This window comes from Passer domesticus, chromosome 4, assembly GCF_036417665.1.
Source record: "Passer domesticus isolate bPasDom1 chromosome 4, bPasDom1.hap1, whole genome shotgun sequence".
Classification (NCBI taxonomy): Eukaryota; Metazoa; Chordata; class Aves; order Passeriformes; family Passeridae; genus Passer; species Passer domesticus.
This window is the reverse complement of record NC_087477.1, coordinates 81,801,894-81,828,702: the sequence shown is the minus strand read 5'-3', so window position 1 is coordinate 81,828,702 and position 26,809 is coordinate 81,801,894. Positions and strand designations below refer to the sequence as shown.

General features: G+C 46.7%; 1 protein-coding gene across 1 annotated transcript in view; it reads left to right on the top strand.

Moving 5' to 3' along the window:
• Positions 1-4,214: 4,214 nt before the first annotated feature.
• The window catches only part of SLC4A11 (solute carrier family 4 member 11), a 143,822-nt gene continuing 121,227 nt past the window's right edge, over positions 4,215-26,809 (top strand). The window contains exon 1 of the mRNA XM_064419072.1: positions 4,215-4,347. Within this exon, the coding sequence (XP_064275142.1) occupies positions 4,290-4,347 (58 nt within the window). The 5' untranslated portion in view covers positions 4,215-4,289. The remainder of the gene's footprint in view (positions 4,348-26,809) is intronic.

The following is a 26,809-nucleotide window of genomic DNA, read 5'->3' as shown; positions in this document are numbered from 1 at the left end:
GTCAGGACTTGTGTCTTCTGTGCTCCTCACCAGTCTCAGCCTCACTGCTCTTCCTTCCCTCCTGCTGCTTTTTTGCCAAGGATGCATATTCAGTTCCCTAAAAAAACACCTGCTTTGGCAAACCCATCTGCACAATCCCAGCTTTTCAGCACCAAAGTCATCGTGGCCCCTTGATATTGGTAAAGCTGGGTCTCAACACTGACCTGGTTGTCCCATGAAGGGACAGACTGATCTGACATTGTGGGGACACGGTGAGCTGCTCTTCCAGACAGTCAGTGCTTCCTGCCAAATATTTTTCCTCAGCTCTCTCCTAACTGGTGGAGCAACCAACCCACTGCTGGTTCGCCCAGCTGTGAATTCAGGTGGCTTTAAGTGGGACCAGTGTGAGGGAAAAGCCCTGAGGCCTGGTTTGATGTGATCCCGTCCATGTGCTGTTGCTGCAGGCCACCCCAGCGTGCATTTCCATGGCAAACTGCCTTTTGAAATAATTCCCAGCAGAGCGAGGACGTTGCCAAACGCCAGCGCTGTGACCGAGCGGCATCACTGCAGCTGGAGATCTTCTGGAGTTTTATGGGTTCACAGAGAATGCACAGCAGAACACGCTGCAGAATTTCTAGGAAAACGCCTCTGTTGACAATTCACAAGAAAGAAATGTTTCCTCTGGTGCAGGGCACTCAGCATGTCCCAGTTTTCGTGGCCCAAAGCAAGTCCAGTTTGAGAGCACCGCGCTCCTCTCTCACTTCCAGCCTTGGGCCCTTCTTGTCAGCACGTCTGGTGAGGTGAAATGTCACCCTTAGGGTGTCCTGAGGGCCACTCTGGGAGACACAAATGGGTCTGAGCAGCTGCTGGATGGGTCCAGGATATGCTGCAGCCATACATCAATGTCAAACTGTGTCATGACGGCACCACTTCCTCTAAAGCAATGACAGCAAGGTGGCTGCAAGTGTCCTCTGGCATTTGACCTGGCCTCAAATCCCTCCAGAGTCTGGCTCCTGGCTCAAAAGCCAAATTTCTCCAAGATGCCATGCACAGACCCACTGTGCCCATCCACATCTTGCTCCTTCTTTCTGGATAGACAGTTCAAGATAATGTACAACCAACTTTCAGAGAGGCTGCAGCTCACAACTCCGCCTTTAAAAACGTATTTTACAACCCCACCATCCTTGATTTCCAGGAACTCATGAATAGAAAAGATATATTGTTCTTGGTAACTAAATAGTATCATTAAAACCATTATGAATCCTGCAAAAATCATTCCTGTCTACCTAATTTAATCTTGGAACAATGACTATTATTAACTTGTCTTGTGCTGTTGCCATTTGAGATGATGGCCCTGGATGCACGGGGAGCTATTACAGGATCCAGTTTTTGTAAATGTGCATTGCTCTTAAGTGCTTGAGTGCCTCTCCTTCAGGGAGCTCCCGGGATTTATCCATTCCGGGGCAGTGTGGTGAAGCTGAAGAGGGAAATGAGGAGTTCAGGGAACAACAGAAAGCTTAACTCCTGTCCTTATCACACAGATAAGAGTCTCATGCCTGAGTTCTCATGCTGAGCTACACCAGAGATCCATTATGATTGACAGTGACATTGCTCCATGTGGCTTCCCGAGGGTCTATAAAAGGCTCGATGTCCTCAACAATGTGGTCACTCCCAATTGTCTGTAAAGAATGTTGTGTTTTTGAAGCCTCCAAGGTTCAGCCAATGTTGGCTCCATACCCTCAGGCTCTGTCTCACAAGTGCTGAGCTGCAGAGGAGGGGAAAGGAGCCTCTGTCTGGCTCCCACACCTCACCTCAAAAATGTGGCACCTTCAGCGGGCAGCACTCCCTGAGGCTGTGACTGTTTGACCTCTCCCTCCACACAGCTTGATGGAATAGGCCTCATTTCCTTAGGAAACTGCCTTCCAGGGGAAAAAAAAAAAATCCTCTACCTGTTTCCCTCATTCCCTGGTAATAAAAAATCAGTGAATTATTTCCCTGATCACAGAACTGAGATGAACCAAACAATTCCATTGGAGCGCTCCAAATAAGAAGAATAATAAAGTCTGCTGCACTTTGGGGTGAAATCCATCCAAATATCAGCTTTAACAGAACATGTTTTATGTGTCTGCAGAGATCAGGGTGGGACTGGGGCTGGGACTCCCCTCTGTCCTGCTGAGGGTGCTGAAAGTGCCTTCATCCAATTCTCATTTCTCTGCTGCAAAGATGTTTATTCTCTCCATTACAGGGGCAAATAATAGCAGTTCCCAGGCGTCTCCAGCAGGAGCAACGATGCTGTTGGTGTAGAAAATGAAAAACAGGAAACATCAGAGTACTTTTCTAACACAACGGGGTGTGATGTGTGGATGTAGATGTTATTCCTGTCCCGCTCCTCCCTGGTACAACCCTTCACCCCTTTCTCCAATTCCAGAGCCACAAAACTACTGATTTTCTCAAGTTTCACAAGAACAGACACCTGAGCAGAGGTGAGAGGCCTCAGAAATCTCCTACACATCCACATGGGATGTCCATGTGGGACAGCAACACTCGACCTCAAACCTATAGGAAAGCAGTGATTGACAGAACTATTTGATTTCAATCTGGTTTTATGTCAGAGGGGTTAAACAGGCCAGAATTCTGCTCTGGTTCCAGCAGAACTGCTGAGATTTGTGGTGGCATCATCAGAGAGTCTCTTGAAGGAACATTCCCATGAAGTTATTGGTCTTACTGCAAGAAAGACCCCAAACAGGGACTAAAAGTGACACCAGCCAGAGGAAATCCCCCTTGATGGGTGACCTGATCTCTGATTTGAGCCCAACCACCCCACTGCAAATGAGCAGCACACCCCCAGCTGTCAGGGCCAGCGTGCTCCAGAGCTGAGCTCATTTCCATGCTGGGTGGAAACTATTTTTCCTCAGTGGAATTCTTGCATTTCGTTAATTAGGAGTTGTTCTGCCAAGCCCAGGGGTCGGAGGATGTGCCCTCCCCATCCCTGGGCACAGATGCTCAGCCAGGAAGGTGCCAGCCAAGGGATCAGCTCCTGCAAGAACATGGAATCACCTGCAGGAAGCAAAATTGGAGTGATAAAAACCTTTACACTGAGGATATAATGAAAAAAAACCAAATAACTTTCCTTCTAGTGGAAGGCTCTGCTATCTGTAACTGAGCAGATCAGAGTGAAGAGAGATTAAAACCCAGTTTTGCAGCTGCAAGGAAGTTTTTGGAATATTTTTTCAGACCCAGGATAAGGAGCAGGTGATGGACATTTGTAACACATCCTTAGGTCCCATAACACAGAAGTATGAGGTCCTGTGTCATTTAATGTCACCCAAATAGGTGCTTGGGTGTGTATTTTTTCCCCTCCCCTCAAAATATGAGATTAAAGCCTCTGCCTGAGATATGGAGTCTGTAATGATAATGGTCACTTTTTAAAAACATGATTCCTTGAAATTTCCCATTTTATTTATCAGGATACAAAGTATAAAGAATATCAGGTCAAGAATTTATTCTTGGGAGGTATCAGGAGCGTGGGCCTTTATGAGACACCCTCATTACAACCCACACGAGCATCCCTTGGGGATAACACTGAAAAAACCCCAGGGAAATAAGAACTAAAAGCAAACCTAACCATAAGTTTTAAGCTCTCCCTATTAGGGAGTCCCCAAAACACCTCACAGCCACAACTCCCATTCCTTTTAGAGGCTGTTAACCTCAGCTATCACTCCCTGTGGCTTTTCTCAGCATCTCCAATCCATGAGGGAAGAATTTCTGGCAAAAAGCCCTTTTTCTACCCATTTTCCGCATCCCCACCTGTGCAACCTCTCCCCACCCCAGTGCCCTGTCCCACCCTGCTCCAGGGGTGTTTCCAAAATCCAGGAGGACTTCAGAAAGCAGCAGATGAACACCACCCCCAGAACAGCAAACTGAACATCTCCAGCTGCTCCTCAAGGATCTTTCTAATCCTGTCTGAAGGGGTAACACTGCCTAAACACTAAATAATTGAATATTTGGAATATTACCCTCCCCAGGCTGGTCATGTTGGACCACTGAGCTTCAACCCAGGCAGCTGAGGAGCTTCCCCCAGCCCAGAGTGGAAATGAGTTTATGGGAAGTGGTGAGGGTAAAGGGGAGGGTGGGTGGAGAAATTGTTTTCCTCCCCACCCTCCTTAAAGGCCCTGACCTCTTTACTCTGTGCCCTCTTCCCCAGGGTGGAGAGGAGCTGGGGTTTTTTTTCTGGGATTTGTGGTGACCCCTCTTGGAGCCAGCAGAAAAGGAGGAGTGGGAGAAGGCTGCATCCTCCACCCCTGAGGAAGATGAAGAATGAGCCAAAAGAGGCTCTGCCTCATGGGGATGGGCTCTCTGTCCAGCAAGGTAAGTTTTGATTTTTGTCTTTGGCTGATTAATTTTGCCTTTTGCTGATTATCTTTGTGGCTGTTTGAAGTGAAGGGAGGTGATGCAAGTGAAGGTGAAAACTATTGAGCAGCTTGGTTAAAGGCTTCTGTTTGAGTTTTGTTAATTCTTTGTGATTTTTAGGGAGATAAAATTTTTAAATCTGCTCTTGAGGAGGCCTGGTTGCCTTTTCTTAGTAAAAACAACACTAGGGGTGCTGACTGTAGAGACCTTGCTGTAAAGGGAGGAGAAAAGCTGTGGGATGGTGTGAAACAATGAAAGGGACAGAGGTGAGACATAAATTTATAGCCCTGGAACCCAGAGGTTGAGGTAAGGGGTGCGTATTTTTTGAAAGCTCTTCCATTATCAAGATGATTTCAAAAAGAAAACCCACCCCATCCTGTTGTGTGTCCTGCAACCAACTTTTTATTATTTTAAATTATTATTTTAAATTATTATTTTTAATTTTAATATTGTTTTTATTATTTTTATTTAATACAACACCACTGGCAGAGAGGCTCCAGCACAGCTGGGGCAGGGGGGAAGCCAAGGTTGTGAAAGGTTGTGTCCCTTCCCCCTGGAGCTGTGGCATCTCCAGCTGTGCTCCTTGGGAGAAAAGGAATTTGCTTCCAGGAGCTTCTGGGAAGAAATTTCTGTGCTGCTCTTGGAAGGAATGGTCAAGAAAGCTCCTTGTGCCTGCTGTGGGAGCAGAAGTTTGTGGGCAGGGTGATGGATGAGCTGAGGGAACAAGATTTCCCTCTCCAGGAGAAGCCAATTCCATGGAATTCCTAATGAGAGTCTGGGCTGGAAAGGGATGAAATAAATCAGGTGTGGAGGGAGCTGTGAGCTCCTCATCACCAGGGATGAGGCCACAACCTGGGGGAAGCCTCCCTGAAAGACTCGGAGCAGCTTCCAGGAGATGAAGGAAGGATGGGGAAGGCCCCTGTGTGATGATTATTCCTCTCACTTTGGCCTGTGCCTGTTGCCTCTGGCCGAGGAGCCCCTTTGAATAAGTTCTGGTGGTGAAAAATGGGGAACTTTGTTGGTTTAGGAGTGATTTCTCTTCTCTAGGTGCTGTTTCTCTGTTGGAGCCCTGGTTGCTGAGCATTTTAGACTTTCTGTGCTGCCAGGCACTGACCCCCAGGAGAACACTGAATTTAACCAGAAGCCATGGAGAAGGCTTCCAAAATGGAATGACAGAACTGTGATTATGGGTGTGGATTTTGAATAGAACTGTGTGATATCACATGGTGGAGAACTTCTCCTCCCTGGGTTTGGGTGGTTTTGTGTAATTGGATAGAAAAGTACACATTGTGGGCCACAAGTGGTTGGTTATTGGGTTAAAAGTAAAAATAATTCAGGTGTTATTTCTTAATTGGACAGTTTATCCTTAAAAGGCCTTGTAGAGAGATACTGGGCTCCATTTTTAGTTTCTTAGAGTGAAGCGCTGCAGAACACAGGGTTTATGAGACTGTGACATAGATAAGAACTGAAAAACATCTGAGTCCCAACAAGAAATATCAGCTCACACATTTAATCCCAACCCTGGCAAAAAGAACACAAAAACTAAACATTTCTCCTGCATAGATCTTGATGGACACTATTTCCTCTGAAGGGAAAGAATGAGGGATGTGGGAAACCCTCATTGTATCTGCAGGGGCCCCTGTGGCAGGGAGGAATGATGACTTTGATTCTATGTTTTCAGAAGGCAAATTTATTATTTTATGATACTATATTATATGAAAGAATATTATACTCTACTAAAGAATACAGAAAGGATACTTACAGAATGCTAAAAAGATAATAATGAAAACTCGTGACTCTCTCCAGAGTCTGACACAGCTTGGCCCTGACTGGCCAAAGAGTGAAAACAACTCCCAGCAGAATCCAGTGAAACAATCACCTGTGGGTAAACAATCTCCAAACACATTCCACGTGAGCACAACACAGGAGAAGCAAATGAGAAAAGAATTGTTTTCCTTTTCTCTGAGGCTTCTCAGCTTCCCAGGAGAAAAATCCTGGGTGAAGGGATTTTCCAGAGAACATGAGTGCTACAGGTGGAAGCTTTCAAGTAGGAGAGTGTTGAATATCTGGTCCCTTTTTCAATCAATGTTTTCAGTCTGGGGTACAGATTTAGATGAACTCTAAGGAAAAAAAAATTCCCTGACAGGTCTAGAAAAATACCCCCAGCTCCTGAGGCTGCTGATGTGGATTTTCTGTAAAAAGGAGGTGAGAGATGCTCTCTGGGAGAGGTTTTATCAAGCAGCAGGTGTTGAATAATTCCTGCACCCACCTGTGTGTCTCTTGCTCTGGGGCTCAGATCTGTCCTGCAAACCACCCATCCAAAATTAAATTTTGGATGCTTTTTTGCTGAGTTTATTTTTGCTGCTTAGGACTTTATTCTTGAAAAGAGGCACCTGAACTCCTTCCCAAGGACCTTGATTTACCCTGTGTCCTCTGCTCTGGCTGGTAAAAAGCTGTAGGGGAGCAAAGTGCCCTTGTCCTCCTCCCAGGAGCTGCAAAACCTCTCTACATGGCCTGGGGGGAATGTGGCCCTGCCCACAGTTTGATCTTCAGAACAATAATCAATTTTCTGAGCAGCTGTGAGCTGTGGAACTGACCCAGAATATTGAACAGTCTCCCTGCTGAGGGCCTTGTTCCCTCCCAGTGAATATCTCCTGTGTCTGTGCCCATATTTTGGGAGGATGGAACTCAGGTGGGATCCCCAAGGGAGCAGAAAAGACAGATTTCCCTTCCATAAATCAGTTCTGATGGAGGAGCTCCCTTCAGGGAAGTTGTGGTGTGAATCTCCTAATTAAATTAATGAATTAATCTCCCTTTCCTAAAGCCTTGGGTAAAGGGTGGATTTTGACCCTGAGCTTCACAGTTTCAGGTTTTGGAGAGTGACCACGGGTGGAACTCCACTCTGCTGCAAAGGTTTTCCTTAAAAAGAGACCAAAATTGAACCTCTGGGTTAAAATAATCCCTTGATGGCACGATGCCTGTGCATCACCTGCTTTTTCTTCAGCTTCCACTCCTGACTGGCCCCTATCACCTACCCCAAAAAAGCCAACCCCAAAATCTTCCCCAGTTTAATCCACTGACCCATTTTAGCTGTGTTTAATGGGAGTGGATGGCCCAAAGGCATTTGGGTACCACCACATCCAGATGATTCATACCAATTACCTCTGTAAATAACATTTCTGGGAACGTGGGAATCTTTAATCCCAAACCCCATCAGGGAAGGAAGTGAAGCTGGAGTCTCAGTGATTTCCTGGATTTCTAACCCAGGGAAGGATTTTTCCCTAGCAAAAGCAAGGGTGCGTGTTGGAAACCTCCTTGTCTGTGTTACCAAATGAGTTGGGTGGGATGGGATGAGCTCCAGGTTAGCTTCTCCTGGTCTGGAAAGGGGGACAGAACTGCAATACAGAGGGAAGGAGGGGATCCCATCCCATGAAAGATGTGCCTGGGACTATTCTTATTTATTTCTTAGTGCTCACTTGACACTTCTGGTGTTGTCCCTTGGACTGGTGTGAGGTACTGTGACACTGGTTTGGGGAAAACTGGGCCAGGGTGGGTTTTTTGGTAGGATAAGAGTGAGAAACACTTTTCAGCCTCTGGTCTGGGCTATCTGTGGCCTGTCTGGAGGGAGGTGTTCTCATGAGACCTCAAACTGCTGGTTCTTCGGAAAAACAAGCCACATCCTCCTGTTTATTGTTTAAAGTGAGTTCACAAATCGTTTTCATTCTTGTTTGATTTATTGAAGTGGGGAATTCCCAAGGAGGGAGCTGGTTTTCTGTGGAAAGAAGGTTGCAACCAGCACCAGAGTGGGAATGATGGCTCAGCAGCTCCAGTGCTGTGTGGATTTCTTCTTCTCAGTCAGGAGTCTCCAACCACACACCTGGTGTGTGCACAAGATGGGAACTGGGTCTGCTGTGGGAATTCTATGGTAGAACAGCTTGGAGATCCCTCCAGGCATCTCCCCCTAAGCCCTGGCAAGGGGCTGGGTCCTTCTCGTGCCTGGGATTTTCTCATCTCCCTTTTTGGGCTCTTCCTAAAAAGTTCTGTGCAGTTGGAACTCATAGATGGATGTTCCCAGAACAAAAAAGAAAATTACATCAGCTGTTCCCATCACTGGAATTAAGGCCAAAGCCTCCAGATGTCAGGCATTGTTTGGTTTTTTTGGGTGTTTTTTTTTTTAATCTTTGTGTGACTATAGGAGCTCTTCCTTCATTTGCAGCTAATGAATAGAACAAAACACAGAAATCTGCACTGGGTTAGAAAGAAATGGATGTGTTTTGAAAGATGTAATGCTTGCTGGTGTGTGTTGGACGATGCAACAAGTATCTAGTCTTTTTTTGCAAGGCCATCCTTTGAAACTTGTTTCTAGTTCCCTTTCTTGACAATGTCTGTCTTACTCTATAACATTTCTAAATCAACATTTCTTATCTCAAAGTTTACATACAAATACACACTATGTAAACCTTCTATCAAACTTTAAAAGTTTTCTATAAATCCATTTTCCACAGGTTGGGGGTGTGAGGGTTTGGGGCTGCATCCATCGAGGCAGGGGGTGGATCAATAACAGGTGGGAGCCTCCAGACCAACCCAAAATAGGATGTTTCAGGTAGACCAACCCAAAATAGGAGATTTCAGGTGGAATACCTGTAACAGGCTTTCTCAGCATCTCTGCTGATGGTGCCTAGTCTCCTGTGGCCCCAAAAATGACAGTGGGAAGTGTCTGAGCCCCTCTCAGCTGAGGGCTGGTCAGGACCCACTGCTCCAATTTAATTAAACATCTCAATTGTGTCAATTCACTTAAGCAATGAGCTTGATTGATGAACCAAGAAGAAAACTGGAGCCAGTTTGGGACTTGATCAACACCGTGTTAAATCAGCAGAGATTGGTCCTCAATGGGCATTCCCCAGAGGGACAACAAAGTTCCAGAGCCTTCAGCCTCCTTCTGCACCTGGCTCTGATTTCAGCCAGCACCTCTCCTCAGAAAGAGGGATCTGAGATGTGGCCTCTGTCAGCAACCTCAGAAGGAGGCAGGGATGCAATTTTTGTGGTGGCCAAAGCACCTAAGCATTTCCTAGGATGTAATATTTCATGGGAAATGCCTTTAATTAGGTCTGGGGATTTCCACACTTCCTTGCTACACTGGGAGTGGGTTGCACAGCTGTGTGCCAATAAAGAACATCTCCTTTGTCAGCTTAATAAGGAACATTCCAAAAATTAAAAAAAAACAAAACAAAAACAAAAACAAACCTAGACAGACCTTCTGTACTCCTAGTTGGTAATGAGAAAATCCCCAAAATTTGTAGCTCAAGGATACCACGAACATTTTAAGGATCTTTTTGAGGAGAGGTGCTGACTGAAATCACAGCCAGGTGTGTAAGGAGGCTGAAGGCTCAGGAACTTTATTGTCCCTCTGGGAAATGCCTGTTGAGGAACAATTGCTGCTGATTTAATGTGGTGCTGATCCCAAACTGGCTCCAATTACCTTCTTGGTTCTCTTGGAAAACAGAATTTTCAGCTTCGCTCCAAAGCCATTGAAACCCTACAGTAACTGGGGGACTCCCTCCACAGCAGCTCCTCTTTCCCCTCCACCTGCTCTTTTTGTAACATTTCCATGGCCATTCTCACTGTATTGAAGTGATTTTCCCCCACCCATTATCTAAAGGACAGTGGGAAATAACTGTGACCATGATGGCCAAGGATTAAGAAACCCTGACTGGGATAGCTCCATTTATTTTATTTATTTATTTTTCCAGGAGTGTTGTTGCAGCATTGAAGCCTGCAGTGTTTGACATCTAGAACAATGCAGGGACTCATCTTTGTTTTAACTGGGTTGTTGGGAGCTCCTGTTTCTCCTCCTGTCTGTGTAAATGTTTTATGAAGTGAGTTTAAAGTCAATAAACGCTTCCTGTTTAAATGTGCCTCACTGCCTTATGAAAGATGCTTTATAAAAACATCAGAGCTCTCACCCAGCACGGGGCTTATCTCTGGTTCCCTGCTAAGCATGATATCAAAACTCACCTAGGAGGGTGAAAAAAAAAAATCCTGAATTAAAAAGAAAATAAACTCGAGTTTCCTCTTAATGATGCTGTGCTGATTATGCAGTAACACAACATATTGAAATTGCTCTGAAATTGGATTTTGGAGCCAGCTGAGCTTCAAATCCTGTCGGGAAAGCTCATGGGGAAAACTGGCCTGCACTGAGCACCCAGCTTGCTGCTTTCTTGCTGTTTGTTTTTTGGTTTTTTTTTTTCCTTTTTCAGTGTGACAAATGAGATCTGAATAATTGCTGTGTAAACTGAGAGCAGTTGTTGAATCTGAGAGGGCTGAGAAATGTGAGCTCCTCAGCTTTGCTCTGCTGCCCGTGTTGGCTCGGGCTGATCGTGGCTGGAATCTCAGCCCTGTGCCCTGGGACAGGCATTGCTCTGATATAATAAAGGGCAGGCAGGCCCCTGGCTTTGCATGACTCTGCAAAGTTGCAGCTGGCACAGAGAAATTGGGCACAGGCTCGTGGTTGGCAAGAGATTGGCACTGCCAGTGTCTGCCTGGGCTTGGCCAAGGCAGTCCTAGGCCAAAGGTGGGTGCAGATAAAAGATAAAAGTGACTGATTTGAGACAGCTCCAACCTTGTATTTGCTCTACCCATGCTGGCAGGTACTGGGATTTGCTTGCTCTTTGTTTGTACAGATATTTTTATTTTCCCTGCGTTGCTTTCCTTCCTTTAGTGAGGGGAATGGCCCCTGGGGGAGATGTTATTGAAACTCCTGCTCCGTTCCATCAGGTGAAACATCACCTGGAGAGAGCAGCTAACAGCTTGTGATGTAAGGAAAATGACTTGGTGAGGGAAAAACACTGATTTGATTTTCTTTTATGGCTGTGTGCATGTCTAAATCATATTTTAACAAGACTGCGATTATTTTCAAACTGCCTGATTCTCTGGAAGAAGCTTCCTGACATGAATAGTGCAGGAGCTGGTTTGTTCCTCCTTAGCCTTCACCAGGAGGAAAAGCACTGAGCTGCAGATAAACTGCTCCTCAGACCCACGTGGGGCTGAAGGAAGCATCAGTTTGCAAAGAAAAAGAAAAAAGTTTCCCTGCTTTTTGGTTTTCCTGAGAAGTGGCTTAGCCCTGATGGCAAATAGCAGGATCTCTGATGTGGAACAACTCAAATCTGAGTTGTTCTAGTAGAATAAAATATAAGCTGAGAAGTTTTTGTTATCAAGGGGCTTGCTGAGCTTTGGGAGCCTTTGAGTAGGTGACACACTGGGCTGTGCAGTCACAGAACACCTGAGCTCTGTGTGCTAAAGGTGTCTGCTGGGAGGGAGTTTGGAAATTGGGAGTTTTTCCTGTACCTGGTGCAGCTGCTCTGTTCTGGGCAGTTCTGATTTCCAGCACTGCTGCACCAGGGGCTGTCTCTGCTCTGCAGTTCTGATTTTAACTTGATTTGCATCTTCACACGAAACAGCTTTACAGCAGCCTCTAGCCCAGATTCCTGTCATGAGCTTAGTAACTTGAAAAAATTTGGTTTATTCTTCCCCAGACTCTTTTACTTTCTCCACCTCAAGCTTGGAAACTGCCACCAAACCTCCCGTGCTCCTTCACCAGCTGGGACTGCTGAAGGAGTTTTGCTTGAAAAGTTCAGTTTGGGCAAACCATTATTCCCTGATATTTTTTTTTCCTGACTGCTTGTCCAGTAGACAACTTCTTTGGACATGACTTTTCCTTTCCAGGAGAGTCCCTGCTGTTCCATTACAATGATTGCTCTGATGAAACCTTGCAGGTGATGAGTGACCTTTGTGTTTTGTGTCAGCAGAGACTGACTGGAGATGGGTTTAACAAGGAGCCCTTGGCACAGGTGCTGTTATATTGCTTTAAAACCCTTTTATTTGTGCCCTTACTGTTAGAATTAAAGGACAGACTTCAGATAAACCCTGTGTTTTGTGCCCTTACTGTTAGAATTAAAGGACAGACTCCAGATCAAGGGCAGACTCTGGATCAGTGGTGTTTTATAAAAGGAGGCAAGCTGTGAATGGAGAGGCAGCAAAGCTCTTGGAGACGGAGCTGTGGGGATGCTGCTGCTGGGTGTCCACGGCTGTTTTCTGGCTTTTGTGCACGCCTGGGCTTGGATCAGGCTGGGATCTCTCATTTCACAGGATATCTGCTCGATATCCTGCCTCCCAAATCAGTGGGGATGGCTCCTGTCTCTGAAGTGCCCTGAGGAAGGCTGGGGGCAGGAGGTGCTGACAGCACTCCCAGCCCCTGCCAGGGTGGTTGTGTGCAGCCACGGCGAGGCTGAAAAACCAGGACCTGACACCCATTTGGACGTGGTGAGGTCACAGTGACAGCAGAGACACCTCATTTCACACCCCCCTCCCAGTGTGAAGGAGCTGGGATGTGGTGGCTGCAGCCTGGAGGGGACTGGCTGCTTTGGGGTGGCTCTGGGGCAGATCCAATCTGCTGGTGGTGCTGGAAATGAATATGTGACAGGAGGAACATCTTGGTCCCTGTCCTGTGGCATTCACATTCTCGGGAAAAATCCCTTCACCCAGGATTTTTCTCCTGGGAAGCTGAGAAGCCTCAGAGAAAAGGAAAACAATTCTTATCTCATTTGCTTCTCCTGTGCTGTGCTCACGTGGAATGTGTTTGGGGATTGGTTACCCACAGGTGATTGTTTCACTGGATTCTGCTGGGAGTTGTTTTCACTCTTTGGCCAATCAGGGCCAAGCTGTGTTGGGACTCTGGAGAGAGTCACGAGTTTTCATTATTATCTTTTAAGCCTTGTGTAAGTATCCTTTCTGTGTTCTTTAGTATAGTTTAGTATTCTTTAATATAATATAGTATTATAAAGTAATAAATCAGCCTTCTGAGAACATGGAGTCACATTCATCATTCCTTTCTGCCACAAGGGTCCCTGCAAATACAGTACTGTCCCACCTGGAAGAGGGACTCGAGCTGATGTTGGAGTGCTGGGGAGGTCTCCCCCCTGATGCCTGCAGGTGATAAGATCTTTTAGAGAGGCTCCAGGAACCCCTGCAGTGAGTCCCAGCTCCCCATTCCTGCTGGCATCCAGCTTCCCAATTGCACTGCTCTAAACTCAATGCCCCAGAGAGCAGCTGAGAGTGGCTCCAGGACAGACAGCAAGCCACAGTCTAGCCTTGGTTAACACTTTTTGTGTTTCATGTCTGTGTTCAGCAATTCTGCTGCTGTTTGGGAGCTTTGATGTGAAGCCACGCTGCTCCCAGGGGTGATCGTGCCCATCCTCAGGGAGCAGCTCTGCTCCTGCCTGGGAAGGCTGCTGGAATCCCAGCTGGATGGTTTTGGTTTTGGGGAGGGCTGCTGTTACCTTGTCAGTGCTGCTGTGGGCTGCTTGGGTCACCAAGAGACAGCACAAAGGGAAATGCAAACTTGGGTGTTGCTCTGCCTTTGAAGGACCTCTCTGGTTTTCATCAGGGCTTTGGGGGCTCTGTTTGAAATCTCTGTCACTTGTTAGAAGCCCTGGGGTGAGGTGGAGGGTTCTTGGTGGGAAAACCACAGTCATGACAGCAGCAGGAGAGTGAATGTTCTGCTGAGATGCCCTGGATAAGGCAGGGGATGGGGCAGGGAAACTGCTCAGATCCTTGCTGAGCCTTTTCAGGGAGCCCCTTGGATGCAATCAGCCTGTCTGCCTTGCCTTCAGGTACTTGGCTGGGTAAAAAATATCTCTCGGATATCAGTGTTCCTTGCTGAGTGCTGCTCACCATCCCCAAAGTACCCTGGTGTGCTGTGTCCTGCTCTGGGATCCCAAACAGCAGGAGGACCTGGAGCTGCTGGAGCAAATCCAGAGGAATCCATGGAAATGCTCCAGGGCTGGAGCCCCTCTGCTCTGGAGCCAGGCTGGGAGAGCTGGGGGTGCTCACCTGGAGAAAGGAAAAATCCAGGGAGAGCTCAGAGCCCCTGGCAGGGCCTGAAGGGGCTCCAGGAGAGCTGCAGAGGGACTGGGGACAAGGGATGGAGGGACAGGACACAGGGAATGGCTTCTGACTGCCAGAGGGCAGGGATGGATGGGAGATTGGGAATAAATTCTGCCCTGTGAGGGTGGAGAGACTCTGGCACTGATGCCTTAAGGAGCTGGAACTGAGGCTAGAGGGAGTTAAGAGGAATAAAGAGGATATTTATTCATATTTATCTATTTCCCTTCAAAGGCCACACCCTGGCAGTACCACAGCCACAGTTGTGGCTCTGCCCAGATGGCTTCAAGGTGGAAGCAAAAGAGAGCTTGGTCATGAGATCTCACATTTTTATAAGTTTTAGTCCATTTGCATATAGGAGTTAACTGCCCAATTAATGGCTTCAAATGATGAAGTCTCATCCTCCTTGCGTGCCTGTTCTCCTCTTCTCACATTGTTTGTGCTTTGGGCCTGAAGTTTGAAGAGCTTGTCCTTGAGTGTCCAGCTGGAACAGGATTGTTTTGTCTTCACCCCCTGTGACAAGATCCTAGTGACATTTAATATAAATCTAAAGCTGCACATCAAAATAGAACAGAAAAACTTAAACCCAAGGTATCAGTTTTCCCCTTGGATGCCCAGAGAAGCTGTGGCTGCCCCTGGATCCCTGGAAGTGCCCAAGGCCAGGCTGGACAGGGCTTGGAGCACCCTGGGCTAGAGGAAGGTGTCCCTGCCATGGCAGGGGTGGGATGAGATGGGCTTTATGGTCCCTTCCAACACAAATGGTTGATTCTATGCTTTGCCAGACTAACCAGTGCTTCTTGGGATCTCCTGTCTTGCAATGTCTGTTGTAAACAGAATTTGCATCCTAGAGTGAAAAAAAAAACAACAAAAAAAAAAAACCACAAAAAACCCAATCAAAAACCAACCAACTAAAACAAAAAACCCCAAACCAAACAAAACCCACAACTCAAATCCCAAGAAACTACTTCATGACTTGGCCATGTGCTCTGCAAATGGACTGGATTTTTTTTTTTCCCCTCAGTTCTCCCAGCAGATTTTGTATTGTCTGCCTCTGATCTCTATCTCCTGGCAGGCAAGGCAGCGTTTCCTTTGATTTGACAGCATTTAGGAACAAAATCTGAGAGGAAAGCTTGTGATCTGCAGCTGTCAGAAATGCCATTTGCTCCAAGTGTGAGTGCTTGGAAGCAGGGAATCTGCTATGGAAGGGGTGTGTGTGTGCTGGGACTGTCTCTAACCCTCCGAAGAGAGAGGTTCAAATACATAAGTGAGATAAAACAGAGGGGTTTGGCAGCAGATTTTATATATATATAACATTTATATATTTATTATATTTATATGTATATAAATTTCTACCAAAGCCTTGCCAAACCCTTCTGGTTTATCTTCTGCTTCAAGGCTGAAAGGGAATATGTATTTCTGTGTATCTGCTTTCCCTGTGGAACCAGCTGCTGGTGAAAGGCTGGGAGCAGGATGTTGATGGAAGTTGTGGGAAAAGAAATAGAAAGAAATCTTTGAGATTTTTGCCTTGGCCATCTTGAAAGATCAAATCACAGCACCGGCATCACTTTGGCACCAGAAGTGCCTGCTTTGGGGTCACTCCAGGTGAATTTCCAAGCCTGATTTTAAGTTTTTCTCAGGGCCAGGACCTGTTTGGGCCCCCTCTGAGCTCTGAGTCACCGGTGCTTTCAGCAGCAGCAGTGGCAGAAATGGGCAGCATTTCTTACAATGTGATTATTCCTAATTTGTGCAGGATGGAGGAGTCTGGAGCAGGGCTGTGCCTTACCCATGTGGCTGCTGTGCTGAAGGGAAAGTGCCTTTAATTCCTTGGGCAGGGAGATTGGAATCTCCCATTAGTAACCAGTTAAATGTGATTTAGGTGCATGGGAGGTCTGGGGGGTCTCTGGTTCTGGTCCAAGGTGGCTTTTAAAGCAAGGTCAGGTTCCTAAGAGTGAAGGATGGGAGATTCTCTCACCTTCCACTGGGACCCTGATCCAGGGCTTAGACAGGACCAGAAAGAAAGAGAGAAAAACCCCCACATGATGATGGAATTAGCATTTCCATTTTTGATTTCTACTGTCTCTTACAGCTGCTTGCTTTAAGGTTAAAAATCTTGCAGCTCTGATGAGGAGAGCTCAGTTTCTCTCTTCAGAAGTTCCTCCTGCTCTAGATAAAGCAGAACCCAAAATAGCAGAAGATCAGTGAAGAAAGGGTTTAAATTTCAAAGTTGCTGTGAATCTACAAAGGAATGGTGCTGATGCTACTGAGCCTTGTCTTAAATTTTATGGGTTCTTAAGGGATTGAGGACAAAGTTGGGTGGGATATTGGGAAGGAATTTTTCCCTGGGAGGGTGAGGATGCCCTGGCACAGGGTGCCCAGAGAAGTTGTGGCTGCCCCTGGATCCCTGGAAGTGCCCAAGGTCAGGCTGGACAGGGCTTGGAGCTACTTGGAGGTGTCCCTGGCCATCCAGAGGAGTGAAATGGGAATTATCTTTAAGGTCCTTTCCACCCAAACCATTCCATGACTGAAAGGATCCCTGATGAACAAACCCACAGCTTTGGCTGCTTCTCTGGAACCTGCTGGATCAGAAATGTCCGATGGCCTCCTCCAAGACACCTCAAGAATAACAATAGCCATCCCACACCTCAGAACATTCTTTCAATAGATTTAAATATTGGCATTTCCCCAAATAACTCTCTTCCCCCTCTGCTGTGGGAGAGATGACGCACTTGCTTGTGAGGGAGGTGAGCTGATGCTCAGGCTCATTCTTGTCTTGCTTTAAGGTGATAAACAGAAGGTTTAAGTCTAGAGCAAACAGGCTGGAGCTTGGTATGAGCTCTCAGATTACTCATAATTGAAAGGCTTAAAACTTTTATGCACCAGCTGCTGCTTTAGCACTAAAACAATGAGCTTCTGCAGGCAATTACCCTGCTGCCTTCGGAGGCTTTCACCTGCACAGACACAGCAGAGGACTCCTCTGGTGATTTCCTGGATTCCTTTGGATGTCAGGCTCATTAATGTGGCAACTCTGGCCTGGCCCTGCCTTGTTTCCTAATCTGGTGGTGACTGTGGCGTGACAGACACTGATTTCAAGGAGAAGTGTCTGTATCTGATGTCTCATTAGGATTTCGACAGCGTTATGCAAAAGTTTTGTTCTAGTCCTAACAAGAAGTTTGGATCCATTTCTGTTAAGGTTTGCTTGTGCTTATTTTTTCTTAGGAAGTCAAACATGTATCCTTGCTCCAGGTGTGCTCTGATGGGAGCAGCAATGGATGTGTTTACATCCCAAATTGGATCTATCTGCCTGCTTTCAGTGGTGGTTCAAAGTGAGTCTGTCAGAGGTGGTTTCTTGCATGCTGAGGAACACGCCCTAGATCAGAACAGCTGGACAAGGCCTTGTCTGTTCAAACTGTCCCTAAAACTATTTTGAGTTGGTTTTTTTTTTGTTGTTGTTTTTTTTTTTTTTTTGGTTTGGTTTTTTTTTTTACTAAGCTAGGTAGCTGAATCACCTGGCTAAATCAGCTAAAGGCAAAGAAGTGAGTATTGGGCTTTTCTTTTTAGTGTTGCAGAGTTTCTCCCAGTGTTTGTCTCTACTGCTACAGTCCCCAGGTTCCTTTTTCTGCCCATCACAGGCCATGGGTTCAGCTGCAGTTTCCTTCTGCTCCAGAGCACTGCTGCTGGTCCAGTCCCACCAGTACCAACGTGGCTGTGTCTGCTGGTGCTGATGGTGATATGGATTTGCAGAAAAGGATTGGGATGGGATCTGGAATAGTCAGAGCCTCCACGCATCAAAACAAACATGCTTGAAACTGATCTCTTTGCATGTCTGCCTGTGCAAAATGATCCTTGGGCTAATACTGGAAGCTGTTGGTTTATTAATCTCTGGATTCCTGTGTTTTTGCTGTTATAGATTCCCTTCCAATGAGCCATTCTTCCCTTGGACATGAGGGTTTGGCCTCATCAGCCCCCTGGCAGCCTCTCCCCAGATAAGGGAATTGAGGAATGAGTTTTTAATAACAAGCCAGCACGGGGATGCCCCGTGCAGCAGAGCTGGAGTGGCTGCTCTGTGTGCACTGCAGGCTTGGGGCTGGCAGCTCGCTCAGCCTGGGGATGCCTTTCACTTGGAACCGAAATAAAAACAAATGTCAGAGCCTTCCCGAGCTGCTGCTGTGACTGAAGGAGGTGCTTCATGCTCAGAAATGCTCCCCTGGATTTGTGTGCTCCAGGAGCTGGAAGAATCAAAGCTGATGGAGCCCCCAGCAGATCTTGTCACTCTGAGATCTCCTGTGGTCTCTGCACTGGGTGTTTGAAGCAGGATGAGAAGGCTGGAGGAGCTGTTCCCAGCTGCTTTTGCCCCTGGAGGAAGGTGGGTTTTATGTAATGGTGCCACGTGAGTCCTTCCTGCAGCGAGCCAGGGCTGACAGGTGATCCCAAAGCCTCGTGCAAGGCTAAAGGAAAGGGGAATTGCTGAGCAGCATTCCTGCTGCAGGAGTTTCCTTGCAGTGTAGTGGATGCTGATGGGATCCACCTGGGGTTTGGAATCCAGGGACAAATTTTAAGTCTTAAATTATATTAAATAATAAATTTGTTAAATTAATAAAGTTCTGACTTTTCCTATAGCCTCTACCCCACAAGTGATAAGTTGAATCATGGAATGGTTTGGGTTGGAAGGGATCTTAAAGATCATCTCACTCCAACTCTCTGCCATGGGCAGGGACACCTTGCCCTATCCCAGGTTGTTTCAAGCCCCATCCAACCCGTCTCCTCCAGGAATGGGAAGTCCACCACCTCTCTTCTCAAGGAATTACTTGTTTATCCAATGCCAGTCTCAAATACCAGAAAGTCCAGCTTGGATTATGAAGCCACTTGCACCTAATCTCCTCTCCCCAGCTCCTTGGAACTGGGGAGGGTTGGAAGTTGCCCTTTCTGTGTTCAGAGTGTTGTGGTCATGTTAGATAATATTTGCTGGAGGGAGTGTGATTGTATTCAATTTCTACTCTGCCAAACTCCCTAATTCTCTACAGTTTATCCTTTGGCTGGAGCATTTCCTGATGAATGATGGTATGTGACAGGACAAGAGGCAATAGGTTCAAGCTGAGAGAAGGTTTAGATGAGATAAGAGGAAAAAAAATCCTTTCCTATGAGGGTGGTGAGGCCCTGGCACAGGTGCCCAGAGAAGCTGTGGCTGCCCCTGGATCCCTGGCAGTGCCCAAGGCCAGGCTGGACAGGGTTTGGAGCCACCTGGGCTAGTGGAAGATGTCCCTGCCCATGCATAGGGGTGGAATGAGGTGGGATTTAAGATCCCTTTAACCCAAACCAATCTGGGATTCTGTGACAGAAGAGCAAAACTGATCCACAGCATGTGGATGTTGATGTGAGATGGGAATGCAACCCCCTAAAAAACTTGCTCACCCTGACCTTGGAGCATGCAAAGCTGTTGTGTAAGTGCATTTAAGGATATGGGGTTACAGGGAAAAAAGATGTTTTGGTGGAGACACAGCCACATTTCTGTCACTCCAGGAAAGCAGGATGCAGCCAGGTTGTGTAAGAGCTGAGAGAAAAGCAATGAGCCCAAGACAGAGACAAGTGGAAATCCAGGAACAGGCTGAGCTGAGGGTTGAACCTCCCCCAGTATTGGTGTTGACTTGTTCCTCAGCTTGTTTTTGGTTGGAAAACCCAGGGATCACCCTAACTGGATGAGACACATTCCCTGCCTTGTTATCATCAGCTGCAGAGCGTGTCCTTTTCACCTTTCTGCTGGTCTCGTTGTTACCTTTAAACCCACAAGGACTGTTTTTAAAGGGATTTGCTGTGCCCAGCAGTTGTTGTAAGGATGATGTGGCAGAGCAAGTGGAAGCTGTTTGACATATTTGGGACAGAGCTGAGACCACTAACAAGCACTTGGCTTGACAGTGACTGGGAGAAAGGCTGTTAACCTGCCTCGTACTAAAAGTACAGCTGTCTTAAACACAGCAGGACTGTGGAATTGCTAATGAGGATTCTACCCAGGCTGGGGATCCGAAAAAATCTCATTTTTATGAAACCTATCCTCTTGTAAACAAGTTTGGGTGGTTTTTTTTTTTGGTCTCAGTAAATAGACACCAAGCGCTGTGGAATTGCAAATGTGAAATTGAACTGAGGGGGTAACTTTTAGGGGTAGACTCCTGTTCTGTCTATTTCTCCTTAGGCCTCATTACCTTTCCCTGCAAGCCATAAATTGAATAAAGCAGTGTAATAGATCCATTTCTGCCTCATTTCTAGATGCTCTTATATGCTTTTATTGTACCCTGAACAAGGTATGATAAACTTTGTGTGTATGGAAAGCTGGCAGGGGCTAGAAAAACAAGACAAAAGCATATAAAACTGATCTTCTTAAGAGTGTGGGCTGAAAAAAGGTGAAGGAAAGGCTGCTAGGGTCAGATCTGAAGTTAACTTTTCCAGAATGTGTACTTCTAGTTGCTTAGACTTCTAACAAACCTCGGAACACTTGACAAAAGTCTTTTGTTTCCAGCTCAAAAGTGAGAGCGAATAAACTAAAGGAGAAGAGGTGGTGTCTAAGTCCTGGTCCTGAGGAGATTTTGGACTTTAGAGCTCTGCTCTGCCCCTGATTAGAAGCAGGAACCCTTGGCTTCCACCAGCAAATGGTGAAGTTCTCAAATACTCCAGTCCAGCCCCTGCAGCTACATTAGCAGAGGCTCATTTGAAGCATGAAATGAGTTGAGTGTTCCCAGATTCTGTTTGAAGCTCCTGTGAAGGAAGAGGATGAGATCAGATTTTTGACTTTTCCTACAGCCTCTACCCCACAAGTGATAAAGTGCTTGAAACTTGTGCCTGTGGTGTTGGTGTAACCTTAAAACTGGAGGTGCCACCTCCATCTTCAGATTCTGGACATGAGATGGGCAGGATTTGAACTGGGGATTTGTATTTATAACCTTTTTAACCTCTGCTACAACTGATTTAAGTCTTAGTACAGTGTAGAACCTTTTGCTAGAGCTGGAAATTGTGGAATGGTTTGGGTTGGAATGGACCCGTAAGATCATCTCATTCCACCCCCTGCCATGGGCAGGGAGACTTTCCACAGACCAGGTTGTTCCAAGCCCCATCTAACCTGGCCTTGGACACTTCCAAGGATGGTCAACACTTCCAGGTTGCTTCTCTGGGCACCCTGTGCCAGGGCCACCCCACTCTCACAGGGAAGGATTTCTTCCCAATATCCCATCTAACCCTGCCTTCTGGCAGTGGGAATCCATTTTCCCTTCTCCTCTCACTCCAGACCCTTGTCAGTAGTTGCTCTCCATCTTTCTTGGAGCCCCTTCAGGTGCTAAAAGGCCACAACTAGGTCACCCCAAAGCCTTCTCTTCTCCAGGCTGGACAATCCCAATTCTCTCAGCCTTCCCTCACAGCAGAGGTGATGCAGTCCCCAAATTGAGTCGGTGGCTCCTCTGGAGCCAATCCAACAGGAAATCTCTGGAGCAGTTTATTCCTGTGGTGGCAGAACCATCTGCTGTTGCCTGTACCCTGTGCTTTTCCACCCCTGTCCCACAGCATAAAGGAAAACTGGATAATCCTCAGACCCAAGGTTAGACAAATGTTGGCCAAGGCTTCACAAAGGCCACAGTTTCGGATCCCTTTCCCTCAAGCACAAGGCCCAACACCCAACTTGGTGCCAGATGGTTGAAGGCCACCAAAGCAGCGCTGGGGAGCCCAGAAGAATGGAACTAAAGCTGGATGTTTTATGGGGCAATAATTAAACACTGACTGGCGCTCTTTCACTCCCCAGATCAGAAAAACTTGCTAATTCCTGCCTGCTACTGGGAAAGTGCTTCTCTGTGCCTCTGGTGCTGGGGCTGCCCAGCAGCAGGGTTGTGTTTGCAGGGCTGCTGGGCAGATCCTGCTCCTTAAAACAACCAGCAGCAAAGCTCCAGGCTCAGACTGCAAAGCTTTTCCAGAGCTGAATGGGACACACAAAATAGACTTTGGTAAATGGCTCTTGTGACTGCTGGAGAAAGGGTGAAACGAGGTCCTACACCTCCTATAGAATGTTGGGTGGGGCTTGAGAAACCTGGTTTAGTGAAAAGTGTCCCTGATGATGGCAGGGAGTTGGAAACATGATGCAAAAGATGATCTTTAAGGTCCCTTCCAACCCAAACCATTCCATGATTTTGTGCTTTATCTTGGAGCCAGTGGAGGACTTATTGGCACCTTTGTCTTGATGTTGTCCCTTCGTCTTCCTAACTTGCTCTGGCCCTGTTGCCTTCAAACCTGGGTTTTGAATCTCCTCCAGTCACCAATTTTCCTGGTGTATCCCCTGCTGTTGCACATTCCCTCGACTTTTTCACTGCCTCCTGTTCGTTACCTCCTGCTTGCCTCATACCTGCTTCCAATTTTCCTCAGCAAAGCCAAAACCCTTGAGTTTTAAATCCTGAACTCTAAGGGCTGTTGAGCATATGCAATTTAGTTGCTTTTTCTCCTCCTCTCAAAAGGCTTATAATTTGCCTGGATTTTTGGCGATGACAAAAATGAAATTTGACACAAAAAGCTTGTCCCTCGCTCATTAAAGCCCTTGTTCTAAATCATGGGTCCAAGGCTCTAAGAAAAAAAAATGGAAAAAGCCACCAGAAATTGAACAAAACAATGTGTTTATTCCCATGCTGCTTTCTGAGAAGCAGTTGGATTCACATGTTCCAAGAGAACTGTGCCCCAGGCAGACCCAGCCTAGCATGCAAACTCCTACCCTGAACAGCCAGGGCTTGATGAATTTATAACCAACTGAAAGCAAAGCTGGGGAGAGTCAGGCAGCCTTGATAACCCTGCCTGGAGATGCACTCTTGGAAGGAAGGTTATCTCTTAAAAAAAATAGTCTTAAAAAATAATTCGAGCCCTGCTGAGCTCCCATAAGGATGTGAAGGACGGAATTCAGGCTTGCCAGGCTCCAGACCTCCCTAGACCCTACAAAACCCCCTTTAAACATCCCAGTTGTTCTCCACTCCACCACAACAGCACAAAGGAGGAATGGAAGCCATTCTGTGCCTTTCAGGGGTCACGGGCCATGTGGCCCTGCCTCAGCTCCACAATCAGACCCTGAGAGAACATTGTCTGCTGGAGAACTTCCTCTGCCACACCATCCTGCTGAAACAGCACGCCAGCAGCCCCAGCTCAGCCAGCTCTGTCATTAGGACAATGAGGAGTGCGTATCTCTAAAGCAGCATGCCTCTTAAAAGTCGATTTATTTTTAAGAATGGGTGTGATTCAACAGCTTTTTAAAGACTTCATCCCCTACTGTCTGTATGGTAAGGAAAAAGCCTGGTGTTGATCTGGTGATTCTTTCAATGGAAGGCTGGAGTTGGCTGACCTCTATTGTATTTGCAGGGTGCCTCGACGTTGGAAGGAATGATGAATCTGACTCCATGGTCTCAGAAGGCTAATTTAATATTTTATGATACTGTATTATATTAAATAATACTAAACCATACTAAAGAATACAGAAAGCTAAAAAGATAATAATGAAAACTTGTGAGCCTGTGCAGAGTCCAACACAGCTTGGCATTGGTTGGCCATTGAGTCAAAACAACTCACAGCAGAACCCAATGAAACAATCACCTTTGGATAAACAATCTCCAAACACGTTTCACATGAGCAAAACACAAGAGAAGCAAATGAAATAAGAATTGTTTTCCTTTTTCTCTGAGGCTTCTCATCTTCCCAGGAGAAAAATCCTGGGTGAAGGGATTTTTCAGAAAATATGAATGTGACAGACGTCAGTGTTTTGAACGAGGTTTTATCAATGCTGCACCAGTGGCTGGGCTCTCAAGACTTGATCCGTGGCCTCTCTGCCTCCAGCAGTCTCAGAGTGTCCCTCTGACCCACTCCAGCCAGTGCCTTGCCGTGGAGATGTTTCCTGTGAGAGGTTGGTGGTGATTTCCAGTCTGGCAGGGGTGTGTGAGCTCTGGGACAGCCAGCACAAGTGCTTGTGTGTGAATTAACCTGTTGGAAGAGGGCTGTGTCCTCCCAGTATTGGGGGTTTGGAGTAGAAAAAGAGATGTAGAGGGATTATGGGATTATTTTAGTCCAATTATTATTTTAATTTTATTTATTTTATTTTATATATTTTATTTTTATTATTAGGGTTTTTAAAAATCCAATGTATTATTTATTATCCAGTTATAGGATTTTTTTTTTCTGTCTGGCAGCTCAGGTTATGGTCTGTTGCTTGAGGCTTCACAGAGGGTTTTGTTAGTTTTTCAAGGGTTCCACAAGGTGTTAGCAGCCTCCAAGAGAGCAGGGGAGAGACTTTTACAATGGCAGGGAGAGACAAGGGGGAAGGGCTTTAACTGAAGGAAAGTAGGTTTGGATTGGATATGAGGAGAAATTCTTTGCTATGAGCCCCTGGCACAGATTGCCCTGAGGGGCTGTGGACTCCCCATCCCTGGAAGTGTTCAAGCCCAGGCTGGATGGGGTAACCTGGGCAGGTGAGAGGTGTCCCTGACCATGGCAGGGGATGGAACTAGACAGTCTTTAAGGTCCCTTCCAACCCAAACCATCCTGTGATTTGTTTATTTTCATGGGTTTGGCCGTGATTTGTGTAAGGGCTGTAGGATTTTTTAGTTTCTGCAGTCCAAAAGCCCCACAAGCACTGGGGGATCCCTGCCATCCTTCATCCTGGATGGGAAAGAAGGAAGAAATAATAACTGGGATGCTCCACCATGGGTTCATCTTCTTCCTTTGCTGCTTTTTTATTGCCACATCTCTGATATTGGAATATGAGAAATCCCTGCCCAGGTTTCTCTTTTCTGCCAGTGTTTCTGCCCTTCTATTTCCTCACTGGGATGTGCTGCCCTGTGAATAATCCTTTCTGAAGAGCACCTCTGGGTAACTTTTCCTGAATTATACCGGCTGATCATAAAACTACAGAATATTCTGAGCTGGAAGGGCTCCAAAAGGATCATCCAGTGACTCCTGGCCCTGCACAGGGCACCATTAATTATTTTGCCTTCCTCTACTGTCCAAATTCCTCATTCTCTGCTCTTAAAAAGCAGCTGAGTGTTTAATATTCAGCCTGGGATGAACCCAGTTCACCACCAGCTTCCTCCCCCTCTTTCCACCCTACGAGTGGTCACTTCAAATTCCAGTTAGACTGGTTGCTGGAAACTTTAAATTGGCATTTTGGGTGGGCTGAATTATCTTCCTGAAAAGTCCTTGAAGGGTCTTGCCTGTAATAATGTTCCTCAGTGCCTGGCGTGGGTGAGCAGCTCTGAACTCCCAGCAGAGCTCCATGGTAACCAGAAATGGCATTAATAAGAAAAATCGCCACTTCTGCTCAGTCACTCTTATAAAACAGCCCTGCAGCTGGAGGAGCACATGCCTGGCTCAGGTGTGACACAGGTTCAGGCTGGAGCAGCTACTTCCACCACTTTAGTCCTCCCCAAATCCCAAAGCCTGGTCCTTGCCAAATCCAAAGGCTTGGCTTGGTCTTCCCCAAATCCTAGGTCTTGGTCTTTCTTCTCCAAATCCTAGGTCTTGGTCTTTCTTCCCCAAATCCCAAGGCTTGGCTTAGTCCTCCCCACATCCCAAGGCTTGGCTTGGTCTTTCTTCCCCAAATCCCAAGACTTGGCTTGGTCCTCCCCAAATCCCAGGTCTTAGTCTTTCTTCCCCAAATCCCAAGGCTTGGTCCATCCAAATCCCAAGGCTTGGTATTTCTTCCCCAAGTCCCAGGTCTTGGTCTTTCTTCCCCAAATCCCAGGTCTTGGTCTTTCTTCCCCAAATCCCAGGTCTTGGTCTTTCTTCCCCAAATCCCAAGGCTTGGTCCATCCAAGTCCCAGGTCTTGGTCTTTCTTCCCCAAGTCCCAGGTCTTGGTCTTTCTTCCCCAAGTCCCAGGTCTTGGTCTTTCTTCCCCAAGTCCCAGGTCTTGGTCTTTCTTCCCCAAATCCCAGGTCTTGGTCTTTCTTCCCCACATCCCAAGGCTTGGCTTAGTCCTCCCCACATCCCAAGGCTTGGCTTGGTCTTTCCTCCCCAAACCCAAGGCTTGGCTTGGTCCTCCCCAAATCCTAAGGCTTGGCTTGGTCCTCCCCAAATCCCAAGGTTTAGCTTAGTCCTCCCCAAATCCCAAGGCTTGGTTTGGTCTTTCTTCCCCAAATCCCAAGACTTGGTCCTCCCCCAGATCCCCGCTGAATGCAATTTCCTCTGCAAGGCTTCCACTGGGAGTTTGCAAAGGCACCAAGAAAGGGCAGAAATGAGCACATCCATGCCATGGCTGCTGCAGGTATTCCTCACACATTTGGGACTGGAATTTCTTTTAAAAAAGCCCCAAAACCACTCTTTGATTTGGATTTCATCATGACCATCTCTCTGTTGCTGTTAGTGTGGGATGAAGGAGCCAGCAGGACACAAGATAAGAAAATGGTATTTCCTCAAAGCCACAGTGTTTCCATTTGTCATCAGAGGCTGGTGATAGCTCGCTAGGGTTGGTCAGCTTTATTTTTAATT